This window comes from Oreochromis niloticus, linkage group LG11 (assembly GCF_001858045.2).
Source record: "Oreochromis niloticus isolate F11D_XX linkage group LG11, O_niloticus_UMD_NMBU, whole genome shotgun sequence".
NCBI classification, from domain to species: Eukaryota; Metazoa; Chordata; class Actinopteri; order Cichliformes; family Cichlidae; genus Oreochromis; species Oreochromis niloticus.
Window position 1 is genome coordinate 36,943,823 of NC_031976.2, and position 22,896 is coordinate 36,966,718.

Below are 22,896 nucleotides of genomic sequence, written 5' to 3' on the forward strand. Positions count from 1 at the left end.
CGATAAATTTTGGACTTTAATTGTATTTTCAGAAGTTTTACAACTTTCTTGTGTTTTTGTTTTTACTGTAGAGCCACATTTAAAAATTATGTGATTAGAAAAATATTATTATACTATTATTAATATATTATTACAAGACAGTCGGAGCAAAGATTTACCAGAACTTTTTCTGTAATTTTACACGTTTATTTCTTATACTTTAAGTCGAAAGAGTCGCACCAACAGATTCCTTTATCATGTAAACTAAACTGAGACCCACTGTTGGAGTTTGTTTTTCTTATAATAAGAAATCTAAGGGTTTGAATGTTTAGTTAAATTTCTTCACACTGACAGAATTGAGAGTTTCACCGATCCGGCCCACAGTGTAAAATGAGTTTGACGTCCCTGCAGTAGGATAAACGCTGAAAACCTCCAAGGTTGAAGAAGTCCAGACGCTTTTCTTTCCAAGCTCCTGAGACTACGATGACCTGGATGACCGAGAACCTTCACAGACATACCTGCAAGGTGTGATTACCTGACATCAGCTGACACCTTTCACCACCAAGCAACTCTGAACTCATTCACCTTACAGATGAAGATCTTATCTGCTGCTCGTATCGGCGATCCTTTTCCTTCGAGCTCACCTGTCGACCCGACAGCTGTAGGTGATGAGAGGAATGTATGTATGTCTCAACGCTGCACTGATCCTCAGATCCGTCCACAGTAAAGCACAGAACATGAAAGTGTTTCAGTGACAGCGGAGATAGAAAACCTCAGAAAAAAGAATAAACAGCTAAAAGAGAGAACAAACTACACAGGCTCAAAACGACCCAGACAGATTTTAAAAGACACGTTTCTAATTTTTAAAAAGGCCTTTGTTGGTATGAAAGTAGAAAACTGCTGAAGCATCAGATAATATAACATTATGATTGGTGTGAAAATGTGTTTTTGTGTTGGAGGCGTGCTGAGCACACTGAGTAATAAGTTACTGTGAAATCTACACTTTGAATTTTCTGAAAGAAATGTTCTTAGATTCATTGAAACTTTTGCTCTGCAGGAGGAAGTAACTGCCAGCCTCACCTGTCGAGGCCTGACCACATTTACTGACTACTTCCTTCTTGCTGCCGCGCTCATTACGTGTCTTCCTCTTTTTTTCACAGCAGAGACTTTTTTTTCTTCAGATCATCTTTTAGAGCAGGACTGTGCTCGCCCTGTTCCTGACAATAAATAAAGTTAAACATTGGTTTTATCCAAAAATGATCAGAATAAAGTTTATTTATAAAGCTCTGGGAATCTGGGTCTTTTCCAGGATGTCAGCACCTTCAGTCAAAGGACACAAGGAAGGTATGATGCCAATCCCCTTCACAACCACCTGGGAGATTTTGTAAAACAGTGCACTCCACCTTAACTTTTGGAAGAAAGGTGTTCTGACTCCTGGCAGTCAGAAAAGCAACCGCGTGCAGAATTCACGGCTGATTATCCACACTGAGAGACTTGGAGAATCGATGTTAAGGCGGTCCATATACGACATTAACAAACTTTATGTTAGTTTTTCCTTTAATTTGTCACCTCGATCAGAGAGTTCATGGGCCAGCCTTCATTATCTCTTTTCTTTAGCTAAACAGTCTGAAGGTGTTCACCTGAGCACAGGTAACGGCAACAACCGAAACTATTTTTCATGTGTCATCTTTGTAAAAACGCAGCTGGGAAATCTGAAAGATGAGTGGAATTTCATAAACATGTCTCAGTGTTAAGGCATGAAAGCTTCAATGATCCAATCAGGATCGTGTCTCCTGTGAAGCAATCACAGTCATCTTCACAAACAACGTCACTGACGTCACTGCAGCTTCCACACGTTCCGGGCGGACCGGAAGCTTTGGCGGGCTGGATCTGGACCCCGAGCCGCTTGTTTGTCACCGCTGTCCCAACAGAAACACCGTCAGAGAACAGATTTTACTCTAAACATAAGAACGACTTATTCAGGCCCTCAGAGACACACCGGCCGGTCTGCAGGGTCAGAACCGAACCGGACTTATGACGTGTCTGCACTAAATAACAATTATAAGAATTTGAGAATAAACGTAAGCAGATTGTTCCAGAAAGCTCATCTTACACTGCTGTTAGTTGTCAGTTTGGACTGGTCACGTCCCTCTGTGTGTGTGCGTGCGTGCGTTTGCGCGCGCGCGTGTGGGTGGGGCTGATAAGAGCTCAGAGCTGACAAACAAAGAGGTTACACAAAGTTTAGAGGGTCTGAAAGGCTCACACATTCCGACTGTCCGTGTGTGTTCAGTGGGTGTGTTCGGTGTGTATCAGTGTGTGTGTGTGTGTGTGTGTGTGGTGAGTGGGAGGACTTTGTGTGACTCTCAGCAGGAAACGTGTAAATCCTCCGTCACTCTCCGCTCGGTGCTCCTCGGTTTCGGTGGTTTTTCAGTTATTGGTTGTTGGTTTGTTTTTTTTAACTCCTTTTTTCGGACCGAACTTCTGAGATGGCGACCAAGGTAAGATAATCGAACTCCTCGGCTGGTCGATCACATGTTGATCAGAGGGACCGGCTGAGACAGGCTCGGCGGGTGGAGCGCAGGACTGCTGGGTGTGATCGGGCGCCCAGAGCTGCGCGATGAAGCTGCTGGAGAGAGAAATGATAAAGTTTATGAGGATGTGTGAGACAGAGATGAAGGAAACGGATCAAATCAAACGGAAACACTGATTTACTTCCAGTTTTCCATAAAAGGTGCGAGAGGTGCAGGTTCTCTCTCCTCTGCCCGTGTTTGGATACATCTCTGTGGAGTTTATTTCTCTGAAAGTAAAACAGTAAAAGTAATATTTATGAGAATAGCCCGGGTCAGAATTATAATAACTTAAAGGCTAATTAATGTTCCATCAGTGTGACTGATTATTTTCTATAAATAAGCTTAAAGGCTGAAATAATGAGGCCGATGACCTGAAAATGAAACCAGCTGCTGCATGCAGATAAAGGACGGCAGTTACTGGAAGCTGACGCACTGAAAGTCTAGTCAAACTTTTCTTTCCTGGCTCAATTTGAATAAAATAAATGTCAGTTGGGTGGTATCAGCAAACCTTCCCCATTCGGTTTAGTTTTAAGCAGACTGTAGGTAAAAGATGGCAGTGGTCTCCCGTTGGGTTCTTGGCTCTTTGAGTTGCGTACGTGATGTTTGCCTTTGGCGGTCTGGGGACAGACCTGACCGTAGACGACTAGGTGGAGCGCTGAGTTATCAGCTAAAGGTAGCTAGCTTGGGTCAGCAGCTGCTTTCATAAACTGTACAGGTGCAAAACATGAGCACAGGTAAGTTCTAACCAACTGCTGGAATTTCTCTCATCAGAATGGAGCTCAGACTTCAGTCTGTTATTACAACTAACCAAACAGCAGCCATATTATTGGTCAGATAACTGCATTAGAGATGCTCCAAAACACGGCCCACAGGTCCAGTGAAGCCTAACAGACCGCTGTGTGGTGACTCCTGTCAGCCAAAGAAGCCACGCCCCTAATTTAGAGCCTGATGAAGGAGGAAATCAGCTACAGAGACTAAAACTGTTTTGTTTCAGCTCTAAAGTTGGACGTTTTAACCTGGCCTGACTCTTTTTTTTTTGGAGCCAGCAGAGTTTTGGTACTTTTGCACTGACCTTTGGTGCTGCAACCGGGCTTTGGCCTGGATTTGACTTTGTTCATCCACGCCCCGTCTGCAGTGGCTTTATGCCCTAAGAGTGGGGCTTTCCCACACTGTGCTGACGTTATTCATTTTCAAGCTGATATCATATTGTACAGTTAGTTTTCTGTCTATTGTTTTTCCGCACACAGTATACAGCAGTTTCTGCAAAATAAAATGGATGTAAGGAAGTCCATTACAAGCTGTAAATCTGCCTGAATAAAGCTGTAGTTGGTGCATTTGGCCTCTGGGAGGCAGTGTTGCATGCAGCTTCTACTTTGGACCAAACACTGATGCAGATTTGAGCTCAGGTTAAACTCGAGAATGCAAAAACACACGTGGAGTCGACAGCAGACCCTTTATGTGCTCATCTGCTTCAGGCACCAAACACCCACCATGTACAAGTAGCTCACATGAACTGGGTGAAGGAGGCTGGACAATCTCATGAAGTGGGTTTTCAGAGGATCTCTGGACTGAGCTGAAGCAGTTTGGACCCTCTGAGAAAAAACACATGAAAGCTGGTTGACACGTTCTGAGTCTCGGGTCGTGTTCGGTCATCTTTTCTCTTTAATTCGGCTGTTAAAGCAGGAGAAACTGTTTTTCTGGTTTGGGATCAGCCAGACTTCTGCAGCCGCCGCCCTCTTTCACAACAGCAGTCGAGCCCTCAGAGGGCCGCTCGGTCTGATCTCATTCAGCTGTTTTACACTGTCTGCTTCGGCCCGAGGCAAAGCAAAGCCAAACAGCTCAGGCCCAGCCCCTCACACTGCAGGGACCTCGTTATGTTTCGTCATAATTTAAAGATTACTGCCCTCATTTTTGTCATCCTATGTTAATCAGTTTCCAGCTTGGAGGAAAATTCTGATGTTAATATTTTTGTGTAATGAACAAATAAAATCCAGGATGGAAGAAATGTCACAACAGTGTGAAACTTAATATTGTAACTGATGATTTTGGGCAGTAATCGAAGCGTGTGTGAGTTTATGGTTTTATTTTTGTCCATTAAAGCTTCCATAGAACTCCAGAGTAACGACCGATCTCTCACTCAGGAGTAAATGATTAATGCTTCATAACGACTGCAATATGAACATTGGACATTTCAAATCAAATCGAGCACCTTATCAGTCCAGATTGTGATTGGCTGACAGATTTTGTCCTGTTAGTAACGGGGTGAGGCGCGTCTGAGTAACTGCAGAGATCCAGTGTTGACACAATGAGTCTGTAAAGAGAAGGTGGAATAAAACCCCGGTGCTTGTGAGGAAACACGCTGTGGCTGGGTCATCCTGTTTCTTTAAACGTGTGCAGAGAGAGACCTCGCCACTTTTCCCTGCTGCCTCTGTTCTGTTAGCACTGCTGCATTTATCACACAAAACATCATCCAGCTCAGATTGGAGACGCTGATCGGTGATGCTAGAAATTCTTCAGATTCCAGCTCGGTGTGTCATTTAGCTGCACCCTGTAGTTACCCAGTAAAAGAAATACCTTTCTAATCTTCTGCATGTTTTAGTTCATTTGACAGTACTAGTGTACTTATAGCTGTAATTTACACATGTTCCCTAAATGCATCAGATGCTGCAGTCACAGAGGGTGAGTATCAGGACAGATTCTGGCTGTTAAGACTCAGTTTTAGTGTTAAAGTCAGAGTTTGGGTTAGTGTGGGGGTTGTGGGTGTAAGAAGTCAGTGAAGGTCGTCACAAAGAGCCCCTTCCCGACACAGTGAGTGGAGCAGGCAGCGCTGACTGCAGGGAAAACACCGCTAACAGATGCAAACTTCAACCTAAAGCAGGAAAACCCCTGAGTGCCCAGAAACATACCTGCCATGTTTGATGTGCGCTGGATAACGAGTTGGTGAAACAGAGAATGTGTCATGGGAGGGAACAGGAAACCAGAGTTTATTCAACAGACCAGTGACCCAAAGTCCCAATCGACACGTTTAGGGAAACATCACAGTTATATATGCACAGACAACTGAGGGATGAGATCCAGGTGAGGAGAAAGGACAGGTGAAGGGCGTCAGAGTGGAGCGGTAGAGCGAGTGTTTTTTATCTGTTTTATATCTGTAAGCTGTCGCTAACATCGGGGATGAAGCCCGTCTGTAAAATCACAGCAGGACAAACTGTGTGTGGAAATGTTCACATCTGCTGCTGAATAAGTAAAGTTCAAATCATCAGGATCAGAAACACTGGACCAACACAGAGCAGACAGACACGCAGAGGCTTCTTTATTATTACAAAGATGGTTTCAGATTGCAGTTTGGTTGTTGTTACAGTCAATAAAGTGTAAAAGTGTTCATGTTTGACATCAGATCAGTCAAAAGTTGTGTACACGCCGGGCGTTTCCAATAAGGAAGAAGCTCAAAAATAACAAGACAGGCGAGAGTATTTACACACATGGATTTTTACATTTAGAAACAAAGTGTCCATGAATGTGAAACAATGTGACTCTGGTTCAGACGTAATCTTTGCCTTTTATTAAGAATCACCTCTAATACCTAAGAACAGAGAACTTAGTTAAAAATTGGTGGTCCAGAGCTTTTGTCAGTCTCTCACTGATTATTGATTACTGATGATTAATAACAGTATTGATACCAGCAGCTGTTTTGCTCCTGTTTCAGTACTCAGAGCTGGAGTTGGCCCTCAACACGTTGGTCACCGAGTTTCACAAAGCTGCAGACAACGGACCGACCATGAACACCACCCAGTTCCAGACCATGATCTCCAATCAGATGCCGGCAATCACCAAGGTACTGATGACATCACAGCTCATCTTCCAATCACAAATCATTTAACTTAGTTTCCAAACAAAGGCTGTTTAACCAGGTAAGCAGACTGCAGGAGAACATTCGTCTGTTCCTTGTTAATTAGACGTGGGGGCTGGAATAACTTGCGTTCTCGGTGATGTCTGACATGTTCGGGAATGCTCACTGCAGATCACAGACGTTATGACGGAGACAGTCCTCAGAAAGTCCTGAAGGGAAATCTGCACAGATGGTAGAAATTTAACTGCTTTTGTTCTGTTTTGGGTTCAAAACCTTATTTGGAGCAAAGTCAGCAAAACTCTGATTTTATGTCACTTATTTATCCACCAGAGTCCACGCTGAGAGCTTCAACTGAGCAACAGACTTTGTTTTAATAGTACAAATCAAATCATTCCTAAAATAAAAAATCCTTCATGTCTACAACCAAACTAGATTTCATGCTGATCCTCCAACATGCTTTTATTAGAAATGACAAAGCAACTGATGATATTTCTGAAAGTTGTAATAAAGAATTCTGCTTTTTGTTGCATCACCTGGAAACAAGCTGTAAATGCAGTCATCTGCACAGCAGAGGGCGCTGCAGAGGTGATTTAATTATGGGCTCGTCGATTAAATTAGATTCAGTATTATATTAAAAATATTGAATTAACATTAAAATGTAATTTATAATTAAATATCTGTAATGCATTTTTTTAATATCTCATTTTTGTGTTACATTTACATTTTACAGTTTTTTGTTCATTATTCGTTGTCTTGTGTGTTTGTCACTGATGGATAAAGCAGCTTGAGTTGTTCGATGGCTTAAACAAATATCATGATGTACAGTGATGCTTAAGCATCTATCTGTGTGGAGTTTGCATCTTCTCCCCGTGTTTGCGTGGGTTCTCTGTGGGTACTCCGGCTTCCTCCACAGTCCAAAGACATGCAGTTAGTGGGGATAGGTTCATTGGAAACTCTAAATTGCCCACAGGCCTCTCACCCTAAGACAGCTGGGATAGCGCCCCACGATCCTGAAAAAGGATAAGGGGAAGAGGATGGGTGGATGGATGGATGGATGGATGGATGGATGGATGGATGGATGGGTGGATGGATGGGTGCTTAAGCATACAAGAAAAGCGAAAAAATAAAAAATAAAACTCCTTCACGCTAACAGTAATGAAGCAGGTCACATCCTCCTCTCTGGTATTCTGGACCAGAGTTGTTGGAGTGCTTTGTGCCTGAGATCACGCTCCCCTGAGTTTCCACTAAGTGTTTCCAGCAGTGCTGACTGATTTGCTGTTTCCTGCCTGCAGACGGTGGAGAATGAAGAAGGCCTGGGTAAGGTCCTGGAGCAGATGGGCGTGCAGAGTGGCCAGAGCATCTCCTTCGAGAACTTCTGGAAGCTGATCAACAACCAGGCCCTTCAGCTGTTCGGCACCATGCACAAAGAGAAAGGCACCAAGTGCACCTGCCTGCTGCAGTGAGCCCTGAAGCCAAAATGCCACCACACCTGAGCCCGGAAACACCACACCTGCCGGGTTTCTCTGTGGAGACCACAGGGGGGCGCTGCAGGGTAACAGTGGGACATGAAGACACAAAAAAAGAAGAGTTCCATCGGTGATATTCAAACTTTGTTCGCATTAAAGACGAGTTAGAACCTGCAGTCTGTTTTAAACCCACTGAGTTTACGGAGGACCAAAGGTGACTTGTTGAAAAACAAACAGGCCAAATGAATAAACACATTTGTAAATGACAACATGTGTTTAGAAATAAATCTAAGGTTTTATAAATGAAAATGATTTACAGAGCTAAGAAGTTCTTGACCAAATACATCGCAAAATATATGTAACACTGAAAAGTAACAAATGAGTAATAATATGTCAACAAAATATTCAAGTAGTAAATTGATAAATGATAATAATAATAATAAAATAATACAACATGATATAGGGAAAACGGATAAAAGGAGAATTATAGTCACTGTCGTGCGTGTATGGAAGTTGAAGCCTGACTCATTCAAACTGATCTTGAATCATAAAATGCTGAAATAATATTTCCAAGGTTCTCTAAAAGTACTAAATGAATTTAAAATGATGAACAAACAGCATGAAAAAGTGTTTAAAATGAATTAAATTGTGTATTTTTTTTCGTTTGTATTTCAAAGTGTTTTATATGAGTTGTTTTTATCAGCTGTATTACTTTATTTTCATGAAGTCAGCTTTGGTCCTCCGTAGGTGGACTGTCACAAGTCGAGCAGAGGGAAAGGTCACCGACATGACTGCACTCTTACAAAAACACAAACATTGAACAAGGATGTTTTTAGCTAATCAATGTCTTTTTTTAATGTAATCCTGGAGTTAACACAGTCTTATAAATTACTTCTCATTTAGACTTCATCTCTTAACTGAAACTGTGACGTTTTGTTTTTAACAGCATTTATATTCACTCTGAATGTTACTAACATGTTTTTATTGACTGTAAACCATCTGATCATCTCAATGTTAATAAACCTGTGACTGCTTTTAGTATAACAAACCTACTGCGGTGTGTCGACTGAATTATTATTTTTCTAGGAATAATTATTTATGAGAAAATCAACGTTGGCGTGTATCGGCTCACTGAGTGGACAGGAAGGATGGGCCTACATCCTCAGTGGTGGAGGGGTTGGAGTTTGCTGAGCTTTTATAGGTAGACATGTCCTCTGTGGACACAGCGGGCAGAGGATGACTTATTGCAAAAAAATTGGCTAATTCAACAAAAATGGTGAAAGATGCTTTTATTTATTTACATATGTATTTATTTGTAGTCCACATGCATTAACCAGTCACATCTTTGGTTGCATGTAGTTACTGTCCTCTTCTTCTTTTTGTTCACATGTAAACAAAACTGTAAACACACTGATACCCACTGCTGTGGCGGCCATTACACCCATAGGCTGTAAATAAAAGATGGACGTTGGTGCTGCATCTGAATGTGAAGCTTTGAATCTGGATTCTTTCTACAGGCCAGCAGGGGGCAGCTGGTCTGGTTGGAAGAAATCTGACTGTGTAGAAGTGCAGTCTCTAATTTCAGGTCTTACTAAATGCAACAAAACAAACAAACAAACAAAAACAAAGAATCTTCTGTACATTTCCACACAGTATATTAATAGAGTCTGTAAACAAGCCTCAGTTACCAGGATGCACACTACATCGTCTTTATTCTTGTAGTGCAATGTGAAGGTTTGGCCAGCAGATGGCGCAGGGCTCTAGAGTGCGATTTTTCAATGGTGCAACTAAAAAAAATATTTGTTCGGGTAACAAAAAAAAAAAAAAAATCTCTGCAACTCTCCGTGTGGTCAACAACAGACACACATTATGTCCCTATCGTGGACTAAACCAATCAGAGATAGTCAGGGGCGGGACCTCTCTGATTGGCCGTGGTCCAGTTGAAAGTGCAGGTGGATAGAGAGAGAGAGGTGAGTAGCTTGAATAAAGCGATATCGATTCATTAAATCCTGAATCGACTTTTAAATATAACTGTGTTTTGTCAGAAGTGCCAGATTCTCAGATTAAAGCTCACAAAACTATTTCAACAACCACCAAACAGTAAATGAGAGCAGGCACACGGATTCCACACAAAGACGTAAACACAGACCCGACGCATCAGAATCAGCTTTGTCTTTCTCGGCTTTCTCACCCCACGGCCCGAACACGGACACGCTGTCGGAGCTCAGCGATTCTGATGCGTCGGGTCTGCGCTGTGTTTACGTCTTTTTTGCGCTGATTCTGAGCTGCAGGTTTTGTCTCTCCAACCAAAATTCGCCGAGTCAGCAGCAAAAGAAGCAGCAAACTAGGCTTCACATTTGATCAATGTCGTCATGAATTCCCTCTTACTTTTGCTGTTTTGCTTCCATCATGATAAAAATCACACTTCATACACAGCTCTCTCTCTCTCTCTCTCTCTCTCTCTCTCTGTACTTCAAGAACAGTTTCCCGTCTCAAATCTCTGTTTTCTGCATTATTCATTCGCTTATTACCCACCAGTCTACCATTGTTTACAGCGCTGTCGGCCGCTGTCTTTTTCTTTTTTTCACTTAAATGACCTCGGACAAGAAAGCCTAATTTCTGCTGTTCAATACTGAAGAAATGTAAACTTTTTAAAATTATGCAAAATTACAGAATATTGCAGAATATTTGTAAGGTTATCTGCTATAAAACGCCAGACCAGGAAAATCTCCTTCATGTTTTTCTGTGTTTTATTCTCAGTTACTTTGACACAAAGGCATCTGCTGTGATGTTCACAACTCTGATGAAGTCTCACATGTATCAGTGCTGATAAATGATCAGAATTATAATATTTCTGACTGTCTGAGGCTAAATTGAATCGAATCAGGACTTTGAGAACCAGAATCGAATGGATTATAGAAATCAGTGATGATACCCAGCCCTAGTGAGCAGCCTAGGCCTGACAGAAGTGGATGTAGCTGTGGGTAATAAGAAAAGATGAAAAGAACGATTGATAACTTTTGTGTTAAGTTAAGGACTGATCCGTCTGAAATTCATAGCCAGCTCTGACACGGTGCCATCAATCTTTGAATGCTGAAAAAACAGCAGTGTATCCAGAAAACACATTATATGCTGCAATAAATGCACTGCCCAAGTGTCCCCTCTCCCCACTGCCTTTCAGCAGCAGGAAACAGGTCGTCAGAGGAGCCGAGATGATGATTAAGTTTAACATTTTCTACAATATTGACGAAGCAATTTAAGCACAAGATTGTTAGTTAATCATTTAGAAATGAATGGACTTCCCCCCCAAAACAAGCGCACATGCAAAACTGCGGTGTTAAGCGATGCGGTTGAGAAATTTGAGTGCGCCTAACTTTTGTGCCGGTACGCCTAAATTTTTAAAGTTAGGCGTACCGGTGCGCCCATGGCAAAAAGTTAGTCTAGAGCCCCGTGGCGTCATGCGTGGTTTTAAACTGTGACTGTGGAGGTGAAAGGTTGGACTTTTAAATGGTCAGTCACACATTTTCAGTAACAACGATGAAGTCCTGAAGTAAAACTCGATCATTACCACTCAGACTTTTTGTACTGTTAACATCTCTGAATAACAAAAATGTTATTGTCTAACAAAACGAGCATTTTTCTAAAGATAAAAAAAGAGTCAAATCAACCTGTGAACATCAGCCATTAAAAATCAGCTGATCAGTCACTTCCTTGCGGGCAGACTAAACCGACTCAGAGTCATAGCTCCCAACTTTGGCCCATCATTTACTTTATGTCATTCTCATGAAAGCCCCTCCCGGTAAAAGAGAAAATATAACATACAATACAATTATTCAAAACACATGACCATTATGAAAAGGAAAAATAAAGAAATGTATCTGTAAACATCCAAAAGTTGAATCTGTTCATCTGGACGTAGCGTTTTGTGGGAGAAACGTTTCGTCACTCATCCAAGTGACTTCTTCAGTCTCAGCTGACTGCAGGTTTCCCCAAACCTTATAAACAATACATTTGCATAATGACTGAAACCAGCCCACTGAAGGAACAATGGGCTGTGAGGTCAGTTCCTTAATCATAATTATGCAAATTCCCATGACCACTGATCAACAATCACTGACCAAAACCCACTGATCAAAGAACACTGATCAATGGCCATGAGTACCATTCACAGAGAGTTGGGGAATGGCTGCAATCACAGCGTTGTAAGATGGTGACAGATGTACCCTTAGGCCCCCTCCTCGATTCAGAGATGGTCTTTCCCTTTTCACGTAAATGGCCTCCTTGACTCCGCGCTCAAACCAGCGTTCCTCCCTGTCCAGGATGTGTACATCCTCATCGTTGAAAGAGTGTCCACTGGCCTGTAGGTGTAAATAAACTGCAGAGTCCTGGCCTGATGAGGTAGCTCTTCTGTGTTGTGCCATCCGCTTCGCTAGAGGTTGTTTGGTTTCCCCGATGTATAAATCCTGGCAATCCTCCTGGCACTTAACAGCGTACACTATGTTACTCTGTTTGTGTCGGGGGACCCGATCCTTGGGGTGGACCAGTTTTTGGCGCAGCGTATTTTGGGGTTTAAAAGCCACAAACACCCGGTGTTTAGAAAAAATGCGTCTCAACTGCTCCGATACTCCTGACACATATGGGATCACTACAGGTTTTCTCTTGGGCAGCGGTTGTCCTTCTCTCCTGGATCGGCTGGAGCTTTGTTTAGACATTTACTCAGGGCCTTCTTGATGTGCTGTTCTTCTGCCTCCCTGGCTGCTGTGTCTGTGGGGATGGTGTTCGCTCTGTGTTGTAGCGTCCTGATGACACCCAGTTTGTGCTCCAGTGGATGATGAGAGTCAAACCTTAAATACTGATCCGTATGTGTAGGTTTCACGGTACACGTCAGCTTTTAGATGTCCCCCATTACTGATGGAAATCTCACAGTCTAAGAAGGCTAACCTGCCTTAAGGGTACATCTGTCACCATCTTACAATGCTGTGATTGCAGCCATTCCCCAACTCTCTGTGAATGGGACTCATGGCCATTGATCAGTGTTCTTTGATCAGTGGGTTTTGGTCAGTGGTTGTTGATCAATGGCCATGGTAATTTGCATAATTATGATTAAGGAACTGACCTCACAGCCCATTGTTCCTTCAGTGGGCTGGTTTCAGTCATTATGCAAATGTACTGTTTATAAGGTTTGGGGAAACCTGCAGTCAGCTGAGACTGAAGAAGTCACCTGGATGAGTGACGAAACGTTTCTCCCCCAAAACGCTACGTCCAGATGAACAGATTCAACTTTTGGAGATTTACTTTCCTGGATGATTGAACATGCATCACGACGTATCTGTAAACACATCAGCCATGTCCATGTCAGGGCAGCTCAGTCTGCAGTTTGTCTTAAACGACTGCTGAAAACTCATTTTATAGATTAGCTTGAATCTGTTTCCTGTTGTTTTTGGCTTTTGTTCCTCTAATGTGTGTGTGTGTAAGTGTGTGTGCAGCAGTGAATGCACCGCTGTGTGGACAGGTACTCTGGTCTTAATGTGGAGTTTTATCAGACTGTGAAACACTTTGTGTTTTAAAACAGAAAATATTTGATCTGAATTTATTTTGAAAATGACCGTCACACAGCTGTCTCGTCGCTTTCACAGATTTTTCTGTGAACAGATGAGCAGCAGAAGTTTTCAGCATTTTACATTCAGATGTTTCATAAACTGTTGGATTGTCTGTCTGGGATTTCATAGCCAGTCATGTGACTGCTGTCCTGCCAATCAGCTTCACTGTATGTGAGACGTCTTATTTTTTAGCATTAAACTTCATGTTGTCTCAGCCTTTATGATGTGTGTTACTGGCATCAAATTCAAAATAAGAGCATAAAAATGAAGCAACTGAAAGTTCTGACAGGGACAATAAAATATCAATAGACTTTATTGAATAGAGTTTACAATGAAGATGGATGCAGAGCCATTACTGTAGTTTACAGAGTCAAACATCAGCAGAGACATTTCTGAGACTTTTACAGAAAAATGTATATTTAATATCATAATAGAGAGCATAAATGCCCCATTCACTGACATATACGGCATATCTACTGTTATATTGCTGGGTGCTCATTTGAAATATGATGTATGAAGTCAAAAAGCTCAGACATCAGACTGCTCTGAACACTCAGGTTCACTTTGTTCTCCGCTTGAACTTTCATATGTAGAGACAGGATATCATGAACATTTATATCTGAGACACAGAAGGTCCGCTCACCTGCTCACCTGCAAACTTTAGCTTCACCAATCAGAAGAAACAAAGAGGCATAAAACAGCTCATCAGACACTCTGTGATCTGAGCTTAGGATAAAGAAGGATTATTTCCAACTGTCAGTCATGCAAAGCTACGCTGCTACAGTCCAGCAGTCAGAGTACAGAGATGGAAATAAGTTGAATTACACAGAAGATCATCTGAGGAACATCAGCCAATAACGTTCAGACTAAACCGACCCACAGTCTTCCTTCTCACTGTCACCGGGTGGCGCTGTCTCTTCCTCTCTGTGGAAAATCTTCCCATCAGGCTGCGTCCTCCACCTCAGCTTCACCTCCTCTCTGATCCCTTGCTCCACCAGCTTCTCCCTCACCTGAAACACAGTTTTCACACATTAACAGAAGCTCCTCATTAATCAGCCGTTGTTTCCGTAGTGAGCAGAAAACGTTGTTCCTGCTGTTTCTGGGGGAAATGAACTAAATGAACTGGCTGGGGATGAAACTGAAGTTTGGAATTAGGCCTCATTGCCTGTCATTGGTTCACTTCATTAAACGAGCCCCGTATCTCTGCAGCTGTGTGCTGTCATGTGTCCCTGAACCTGCACAGACTCACTGCTCTCTATCATTTCACAGTAGTTATAGCGCTCTGTTCCTTGTATCAGGGCCCGTGTGACCTCTGACCTGCTGCAGGATGGATTCTTGCACTGTGGGGTCGTTCAGGTCTGCAGATCCCGCCCTCAGCTGAACCTTCACTGACCTCGAGGCTGAAGGTTTGACATCTGCAGAGAAAGAAAAGGCCGATGAGCCCAGGAGGACCAGACTGTGCAGAAACACAGAGGACAGACTCACCTCTGGAGCAGAGGAAGGGGCGTTGGTCACCACAGTTATGACTGTTGAAGGAGCCCGTTGATCCGACTATTGTGACACAGTTTACGCTGTTATCAGGCTGCCCGGGCCCCCATGACAGGTTGGAGGCTGTGTTTGAGTTTGACCACGTCCAGGTTCTGTACAGTCCAATCCAGGTGGAATAAAAATAGTTTGGCATCAAAGAAGCGACCTGGGTGTTGTCCTGCAAGTTGTTGATGGTGCTCAGGTCTGTGTACGTCTGTCTGCAGTAAGACTGAGCATCAGACCAGGTCACCAAGATCTGCACCATGATGTGTTTGTTAGTTGCAGCTGAAACAAACGATCAGACGGATTCAAACCTGCAGCTAAAATGTTCAGTTTGTCAAACCCTGGTACCAAAGTCTGAAACACTCACCGTCATAGCAGAAAAAGTGACGTTGTTCTAAGCACGGTCTTGTGGACCATGATCCATCATTAAATATTATCACACACTCATCAGTCCCTGGCTGTCCCGGGGACCACATATTAAACCAGGATGACTGAACCGGACCAGTTTGAGACCAGGTCCAGTCCTTGACGAGTCCAATCCACGCCTCTGTGCTCCCCACACTGTTCTGGGCTTCCTGGATGTGTACTGAGCTGTTAACGATGGCGAGGTCAGTGGACTTATTCCTGCAGTATTGCTGAGCATCGTTCCAGGACTTTGTCACGTTAATGAAGTAGAGCTGTCTGACTAACTGATCAGACTGAAGATGGCAGACCATCACGTAACCTGAGAGGACACGAGTCAGTCAGCGCGGTCACAGACTCACCTCAGCTCGACTATTTTAGTCATCAGGAGAATAAATTCTTTACATGCTACCACAACGCAAATGTTCTGTTGACATCTTTAAAGACATCTTAATATATGTGTCCTTCAAAGGATGTGTAACTCGTGTAGTGGTTAAAATGTGTTTTACAATGCCTGTGGACACCTACACACTGGTTTCCTGCTCCAGGGCAAAACTCTCACATCAGGTTAAAAAGCTGCTTTAACAGTGTTAAGTTTGTTTTTCACTCTGGCCTTATTGCACATGTATTTGGATGATTTTTCCTCCTCAGTGTGCAGAATGAAGGAAAACAACGTGTTAGTGGTCGAGGCTGAACAACACGTGCAAAAAGCAGTCAGGATCTTTTTCAGCGAGCTGACGGGTTTGCAGCGTTTCAGGCTTTCAGTCAGATTTCTACACAGAAAATAAAATCAAGACGTGTTTTTCTCAGCAGTGCACACAAACAGAGCCACGTTCATGCACTCTCTCTTCCCTCCTTACATGACAAAGATCTTTGGAGATTGTACGAGTGTTTCTGTGACTGCTTGAAGCTCGTTTACAGACACCTTTAAAATAATCCCTATGGAGCAGTTCAGTTTGTGCTTTCTTTGATTTTCTGACATCAAAAGTTTTATTCAAACTATAAATGAGGCGACTGAGATGAGTTTACAGACCTGAGAGCAGCAGCAGGATCAGTCCACACCTCTTCATGACTGAGAGCTGAAAAACTGTGAAGACGTCCTCATGAATCTCATCTGCAGCTGCTCTGTCATTATTAATCATAACACTTAAAGCAGCATCAACACAGAGGCAGATGTGTCTGTCACTCACTCCATTTCTATCCTAATCTAATCATTCAAACAAAACTATCAAACATATTTAACATTTGAAACGTTCAACTTTAAAAAATGCTGTCTTCATTCAATTATCATCATTTTGTTTATTACAATACCAGATAATGAATGTGTGAGATTATCAAATACACCAAATCAAACATATGCATAACATACCCGACACGATGAGACGTCTGTTCAGCTGTGACACAGTCAGAACTCTTCATCTGATATAAATGTCATCCTCGCTCCTCCTCCCACGTCTATCAGAGACTTTGTAAAAGTGGTTTTAGAAAGCAGCCCAGTGTTCATTACAGTGCATTTGATTAAAGATGCTCAGAGTCATTTAACTGAAGATGACTTATTCAAAGCTATTACAGATGCAAACAGACTGACGTCTGGCCGACCACTTCAATGTTCCTCGAATAATCTAAAGAACTTGGAAAGAAAAGCATCCGGACTTTAATTTTCTTGAAGAAGTTTAATCCGAGAAGCTTCTTCAGTTCTAAGGTCAGTTGGTGGTGAGTGCCAGATTTAAGCCCTATGGGAGTGTCCCCCAAGAGGGTCATGGACCCCCTATTGATCCTCTACCTAATCACACGGGTCAAGGTGTGAAAACTGGTGTGGGTCACAATCAGCCAAGATTTCGGGTGAGCTCACTGTGAAACTTAGCCCCACCCTATCATGTGATTTCCTGAGTTGAAATGGCTCATGATGTGAGTGGTCGTTAAGGTGTCTAGGAAGGATCGCCAAACTGGCTTATTGATGACAGACAGTTGGTGTCGTAAGCCTCTGTTCAAAGAGGGTCCTTCATTGTGGACGTAGATGGCTTCTTCACTCGTCTTTCAAACCATCTGTCTTCTCGGTCCAAATTTTGAACATTAGTGTCCTCGAAAGAGTGACCTTCTTCCTTTAGATGCAGATGGAGAGCCAAGTCCTGTCCCGCCAAGGTGGCTCTTCTATATTGTGCCATGCGTTTATGAAGTGGCTGTTTGGTCTCTCCAATATAGAGTTCTGAGGATTTTTGAGATCCCAGACGCCTTAAAGCCTACCCCTTAGACTACAATGACCTAGACTACTACTATGATGACTGAGAAACTTCAATTTTCCAGCTGACATGGCAGGATGCTGGTCCGACTTAAAAACTCCCACTGGTTCAGAGTTAGCTGAGGCCACCAGCTCAGCCTTTGGGTAGGCTCCGGGCAAAGTTTCTCTGGAGGAGCCGGTCGAGCCTCACAAAACACATTTTCAACACAGTTGTTCAAGAAAACATTATTTATATGCCCACAATTGGTGTGGCAGCAATTTTTTCACACCAGCCTATTAATTAACGAAAGACCCAGACAGACTTTTAATTCATTTGAAAGCCTGATGCTTAGCCTCGTCCACCCCAGCTGTAAAACTCAGAAACCAGTCTTACTTGTTATCATCTATCGTCCACCTGGGCCTTACACAGAGTTTCTCTCTGATTTCTCAGACTTTTTATCTGATTTAGTGCTCAGCTCAGATAAAATAATTATTGTGGGTGATTTTAACATCCATGTAGATGCTAAAAATGACAGCCTCAACATGGCATTTAATCTGTTATTAGACTCAATTGGCTTCTCTCAAAATGTAAAAGAACCCACCCACCACTTTAATCACACTCTAGATCTTGTTTTAACATATGGCATAGAAACTGAACATTTAACAGTGTTTCCTGAAAACCCTCTGCTGTCTGATCATTTCCTGATAACATTTACATTTACAATAATTGATTACACAGCAGCGGAGAGTAGACTTTATCAAAGTAGATGTCTTTCTGAAAGTGCTGTAACTAAGTTTAAGAATATAATCCACCCACTGTTATCATCTTCAATGCCCTGTACCAACATAGAGCAGAGCAGCTATCTGAACGCTACTCCAACAGAGGTCGATTATCTTGTTAATAATTTTACCTCCTCACTACGTACGACTCTGGATACTGTAGCTCCTGTGAAAACTAAGGCCTCAAATCAGAAGTACCTGACTCCGTGGTATAATTCTCAAACACGTAGCCTAAAGCAGATAACTCGTAAGCTGGAGAGGAAATGGCGTGTCACAAATTTAGAGGATCATCATTTAGCCTGGGGAAATAGTTTGTTGCTTTATAAGAAAGCCCTCCGCAAAGCCAGAACATCTTACTATTCGTCACTGATTGAAGAAAATAAGAACAACCCCAGGTTTCTCTTCAGCACTGTAGCCAGGCTGACAAAAAGTCAGAGCTCTACTGAGCCAACCATCCCTTTAACGTTAACTAGTAATGACTTCATGAACTTCTTCACAAATAAAATTTTTATCATTAGAGAAAAAATTACCAATAATCATCCCACAGATGTAATATTATCTACAGCTACTTTTAGTACCATCGGTGTTAAGTTAGACTCTTTTTCTCCAATTGATCTTTCTGAGTTAACTTCAATAATTACTTCCTCCAAACCATCAACGTGTCTTTTAGACCCCATTCCTACAAAACTGCTCAAAGAAGTCCTGCCATTAATTAATTCTTCGATCTTAAATATGATCAACCTATCTCTAATAATCGGCTATGTACCACAGGCCTTCAAGGTGGCTGTAGTTAAACCTTTACTTAAAAAGCCATCTCTAGACCCAGCTGTCTTAGCTAATTATAGGCCAATCTCCAACCTTCCTTTCATATCAAACATCCTTGAAAGAGTAGTTGTCAAACAGCTAACAGATCATCTGCAGAGGAATGGCTTATTTGAAGAGTTTCAGTCAGGTTTCAGAGCTCATCACAGCACAGAAACAGCTTTAGTGAAGGTTACAAATGATCTTCTTATGGCCTCTGACAGTGGACTCATCTCTGTGCTTGTCCTGCTAGACCTCAGTGCTGCGTTCGATACTGTTGACCATAATATCCTATTAGAGCGATTAGAACATGCTGTAGGTATTACAGGTACTGCACTGCAGTGGTTTGTATCATATCTATCTAATAGACTCCAATTTGTTCAAGTAAATGGAGAGTCCTCTTCACACACTAAGGTTAAATATGGTGTTCCACAGGGTTCAGTGCTAGGACCAATTCTATTTACATTATACATGCTTCCCTTAGGCAGCATCATTAGAAGACATAGCATAAATTTTCACTGCTATGCAGATGACACGCAGCTCTATCTATCCATGAAGCCAGGTAACACACACCAATTAGTGAAACTGCAGGAATGTCTTAAAGACATAAAGACCTGGATGGCCGCTAACTTTCTGCTTCTTAATTCAGATCAAACTGAGGTTATTGTACTCGGCCCTGAAAATCTTAGAAATATGGTATCTAAGCAGATTCTTACTCTGGATGGCATTACCTCGGCCTCCAGTAACACTGTGAGGAACCTTGGAGTCATTTTTGACCAGGACATGTCCTTCAATGCACATATTAAACAAATATGTAAGACTGCTTTCTTCCATTTGCGCAACATCTCTAAAATTAGAAATATCCTGTCTCAGAGTGATGCTGAAAAACTAGTTCATGCATTTATTACTTCCAGGCTGGACTACTGTAATTCTTTATTATCAGGATGTCCTAAAAACTCGCTGAAAAGCCTTCAGCTGATCCAAAATGCTGCAGCAAGGGTACTGACAGGGACTAGAAAGAGAGAGCAGATTTCTCCTGTTTTGGCTTCCCTTCATTGGCTTCCTGTTAAATCCAGAATTGAATTCAAAATCCTGCTCCTCACATACAAAGTCTTAAATAATCAGGCCCCATCTTATCTTAATGACCTTGTAGTACCATATCACCCCATTAGAGCACTTCGCTCTCGCTCTGCAGGCTTACTTGTTGTTCCTAGAGTATTTAAAAGTAGAATGGGAGGCAGAGCCTTCAGTTTTCAGGCCCCTCTTCTGTGGAACCAGCTTCCAGTTTGGATTCGGGAGACAGACACTATCTCTACTTTCAAGATTAGGCTTAAAACTTTCCTTTTTGCTAAAGCATATAGTTAGGGCTGGACCAGGTGACCCTGAATCCTCCCTTAGTTATGCTGCAATAGACGTAGGCTGCCGGGGATTCCCATGATGCATTGAGTTTTTCCTTTCCAGTCACCTTTCTCACTCACTATGTGTTAATAGACCTCTCTGCATCGAATCATATCTGTTATTAATCTCTGTCTCTCTTCCACAGCATGTTTTTATCCTGTTTTCCTTCTTCACCCCAACCGGTCGCAGCAGATGGCCGCCCCTCCCTGAGCCTGGTTCTGCCGGAGGTTTCTTCCTGTTAAAAGGGAGTTTTCCTTCCCACTGTCGCCAAAGTGCTTGCTCATAGGGGGTCATATGATTGTTGGGCTTTTCTCTGTATTTATTATTGTGCTATCTACTGTACAATATAAAGCGCCTTGAGGCGACTTTTGTTGTGATTTGGCGCTATATAAATAAAATTGAATTGAATTGAATTGAATTGAATTGAATTGATCAGCTGATCGGCTTTTCTCTCTTGTTTATTTCTCGCCCACTTTGCGCCAGAAAGAGGAAACCAGCGGATGTCGCGTTAAACAACAGCAGCACGTTTAAGCTTGATCAGCTGCTGTTAGAATTTATTTAATATTAATTTCTAGTATCAGCTGATGTTTGCTGGAGCCACAGCTGTAAAGCTGCTGGTCATGATATCGGTTTGGTTATCTGGTGAGAGGGAAACATGCAGATGAAACCAGGAGATGTCCTTACTGAATCATCAGAGCTGAACTGGTGATGGAGAAACAGGTTTACCTTTTAGGTGACATGAATGAGTTGAAGGGAAGTTATGAACTGTTTCTGAGAGACAAATAACACCAGGATCCTTTTCTACGTAGCTGACAGCTGGTAACTGTGCAGGGGCAGATCTAGCAAAGTGTTGCCAGGGGGCCAGGTAGGGCATTAACAGGGAAAGGGGGGGACAAGGAAATACTTTTCTTTATTATTCTCATTTAAAATGTCTCGCTTTAAAAAAAAATAATTATCTGAGTCTTACAACAAACAATTGATAGATTGATACATATATACCATCAGAACAGTGTACATCACTGTCACAACAGTGTTTATTTTCATTCAAAGGCTTTATGATTTTTCCTATAATGGTGGGCCGGTCTCTAGTCAAAATGCCCGGGACGATTGTTTTGTCCCAGTCCAGCCCTGGATGCAGCTCATCTGCAGTCTGGTGTTACCTACATCTTCCTATTCAGAAGGCAGAATTTCCAAGTTCTGAGTACAATCAAAAGCACCACGACTGCAGTTTTTGTGTTGGATGTAAAAAGCAGGCTAGAATCATGGCGGCGGTCAACGACGGTCCAGGCGTGGGATTTCTCTCGTGGAAATGTGCACATTATTTTTTCCTTTCTGTTGGTAGGTGGCACAGTGCACGTGTGGCAAGTAAGCAAGCTAGAAGACTGACAATCTGGCTGGGTATCCAGTTACGGAAGCAACACATTAACAAGAGAATTCTGAGTAAAACCAAAGTTACTTTCCCTAGTAACTAGTTACTTTGAAAGTAACGAGTAACTTGAAGTAACTGAGTTACTTTTTTAGAGAAGTAACTAGTAATGTAACTAAGTTACTAATTTAAAGTAACTTACCCAACACTGCTTAAAAGAGATGAAGAAACTGAAAATTCAAGTTCAAGTTCAAACTTTATTCGCCACATGCAGGTTGCCCTGCAGTGGAATGGACCCCCCCCCGACCTTACACACAACACAGACATCACATGGGGATACAAGTCGGAGAATGGTTACATTACAGAAAACCACTGAAATGTACACGACAATGGGAAAGTACAAGAGGAAAAAAAGAGACCTCTACTCATGCTGGGCTCCTGTGGGAGGACAGCATGGGAACAGGAAACAAAAAAACTCTTCTGCACAGAAAGCACATAAATGTCCACAACAACATTATGGAGCACGTGACAAGCCACAGGGTTGGGTGGGGGGTGAGGAGTAATCCTGGGCAAACACAGCAGCCATCCTGCCACTGCGCCGTCTCTCCAGCGCGGGCCCAGACCCGCCGTGTTCTCCAGGAGGGAACAAGCATCGAAGGCGTTTGGAAAGGAAGGGGGGATGAGTGAGTGCTTATCAGTGTAAGTGTATGTGTGTGCGTGTCAATAGTTTAGCTGAGACAGTGTCCTTCGCCCTGCCAGGCTAAGGCTACGTTCACACTGCAGGTCTTAATGCTCAATTCCGATTTTTTGATCAAATCCGATTTTTTTGTCTGCTTGTTCACACTACAAATAAAATGCGACAACAAATGCGCTCTAGTGTGAACGCTCAAAGCGGCCCGCAAAAGAAGATGTCACACACAACGCGCTCTGTTTAGA

General features: G+C 42.5%; 1 protein-coding gene and 1 long non-coding RNA gene across 2 annotated transcripts; one reads left to right on the plus strand and one right to left on the minus strand.

Annotated features, from left to right (window-relative positions):
• Window positions 1-2,204: 2,204 nt before the first annotated feature.
• s100v1 (S100 calcium binding protein V1) lies at window positions 2,205-8,917 on the plus strand. The gene is made up of 3 exons (XM_003451234.5): window positions 2,205-2,477; window positions 6,256-6,384; window positions 7,692-8,917. The coding sequence occupies exons 1-3, from the start codon at window positions 2,466-2,468 to the stop codon at window positions 7,860-7,862; spliced, it is 312 nt and encodes a 103-aa protein (XP_003451282.1). The 5' UTR covers window positions 2,205-2,465; the 3' UTR covers window positions 7,863-8,917.
• Window positions 8,918-14,331: 5,414 nt separating this feature from the next.
• LOC109204151 (uncharacterized) lies at window positions 14,332-15,054 on the minus strand. Its single transcript, XR_002063707.2, has 3 exons — window positions 14,951-15,054; window positions 14,783-14,880; window positions 14,332-14,475 (listed from the first exon to the last, which is right to left on the minus strand). It is a non-coding gene; the product is annotated as an uncharacterized LOC109204151 (long non-coding RNA).
• Window positions 15,055-22,896: the final 7,842 nt, after the last annotated feature.

Excerpts from the sequence above, each read along its gene's own strand:
- s100v1 (XM_003451234.5), top strand. Across the intron at positions 6,385-7,691 it reads AGATGCCGGCAATCACCAAG|ACGGTGGAGAATGAAGAAGG; the intron begins GTACTGATGACA and ends TCCTGCCTGCAG.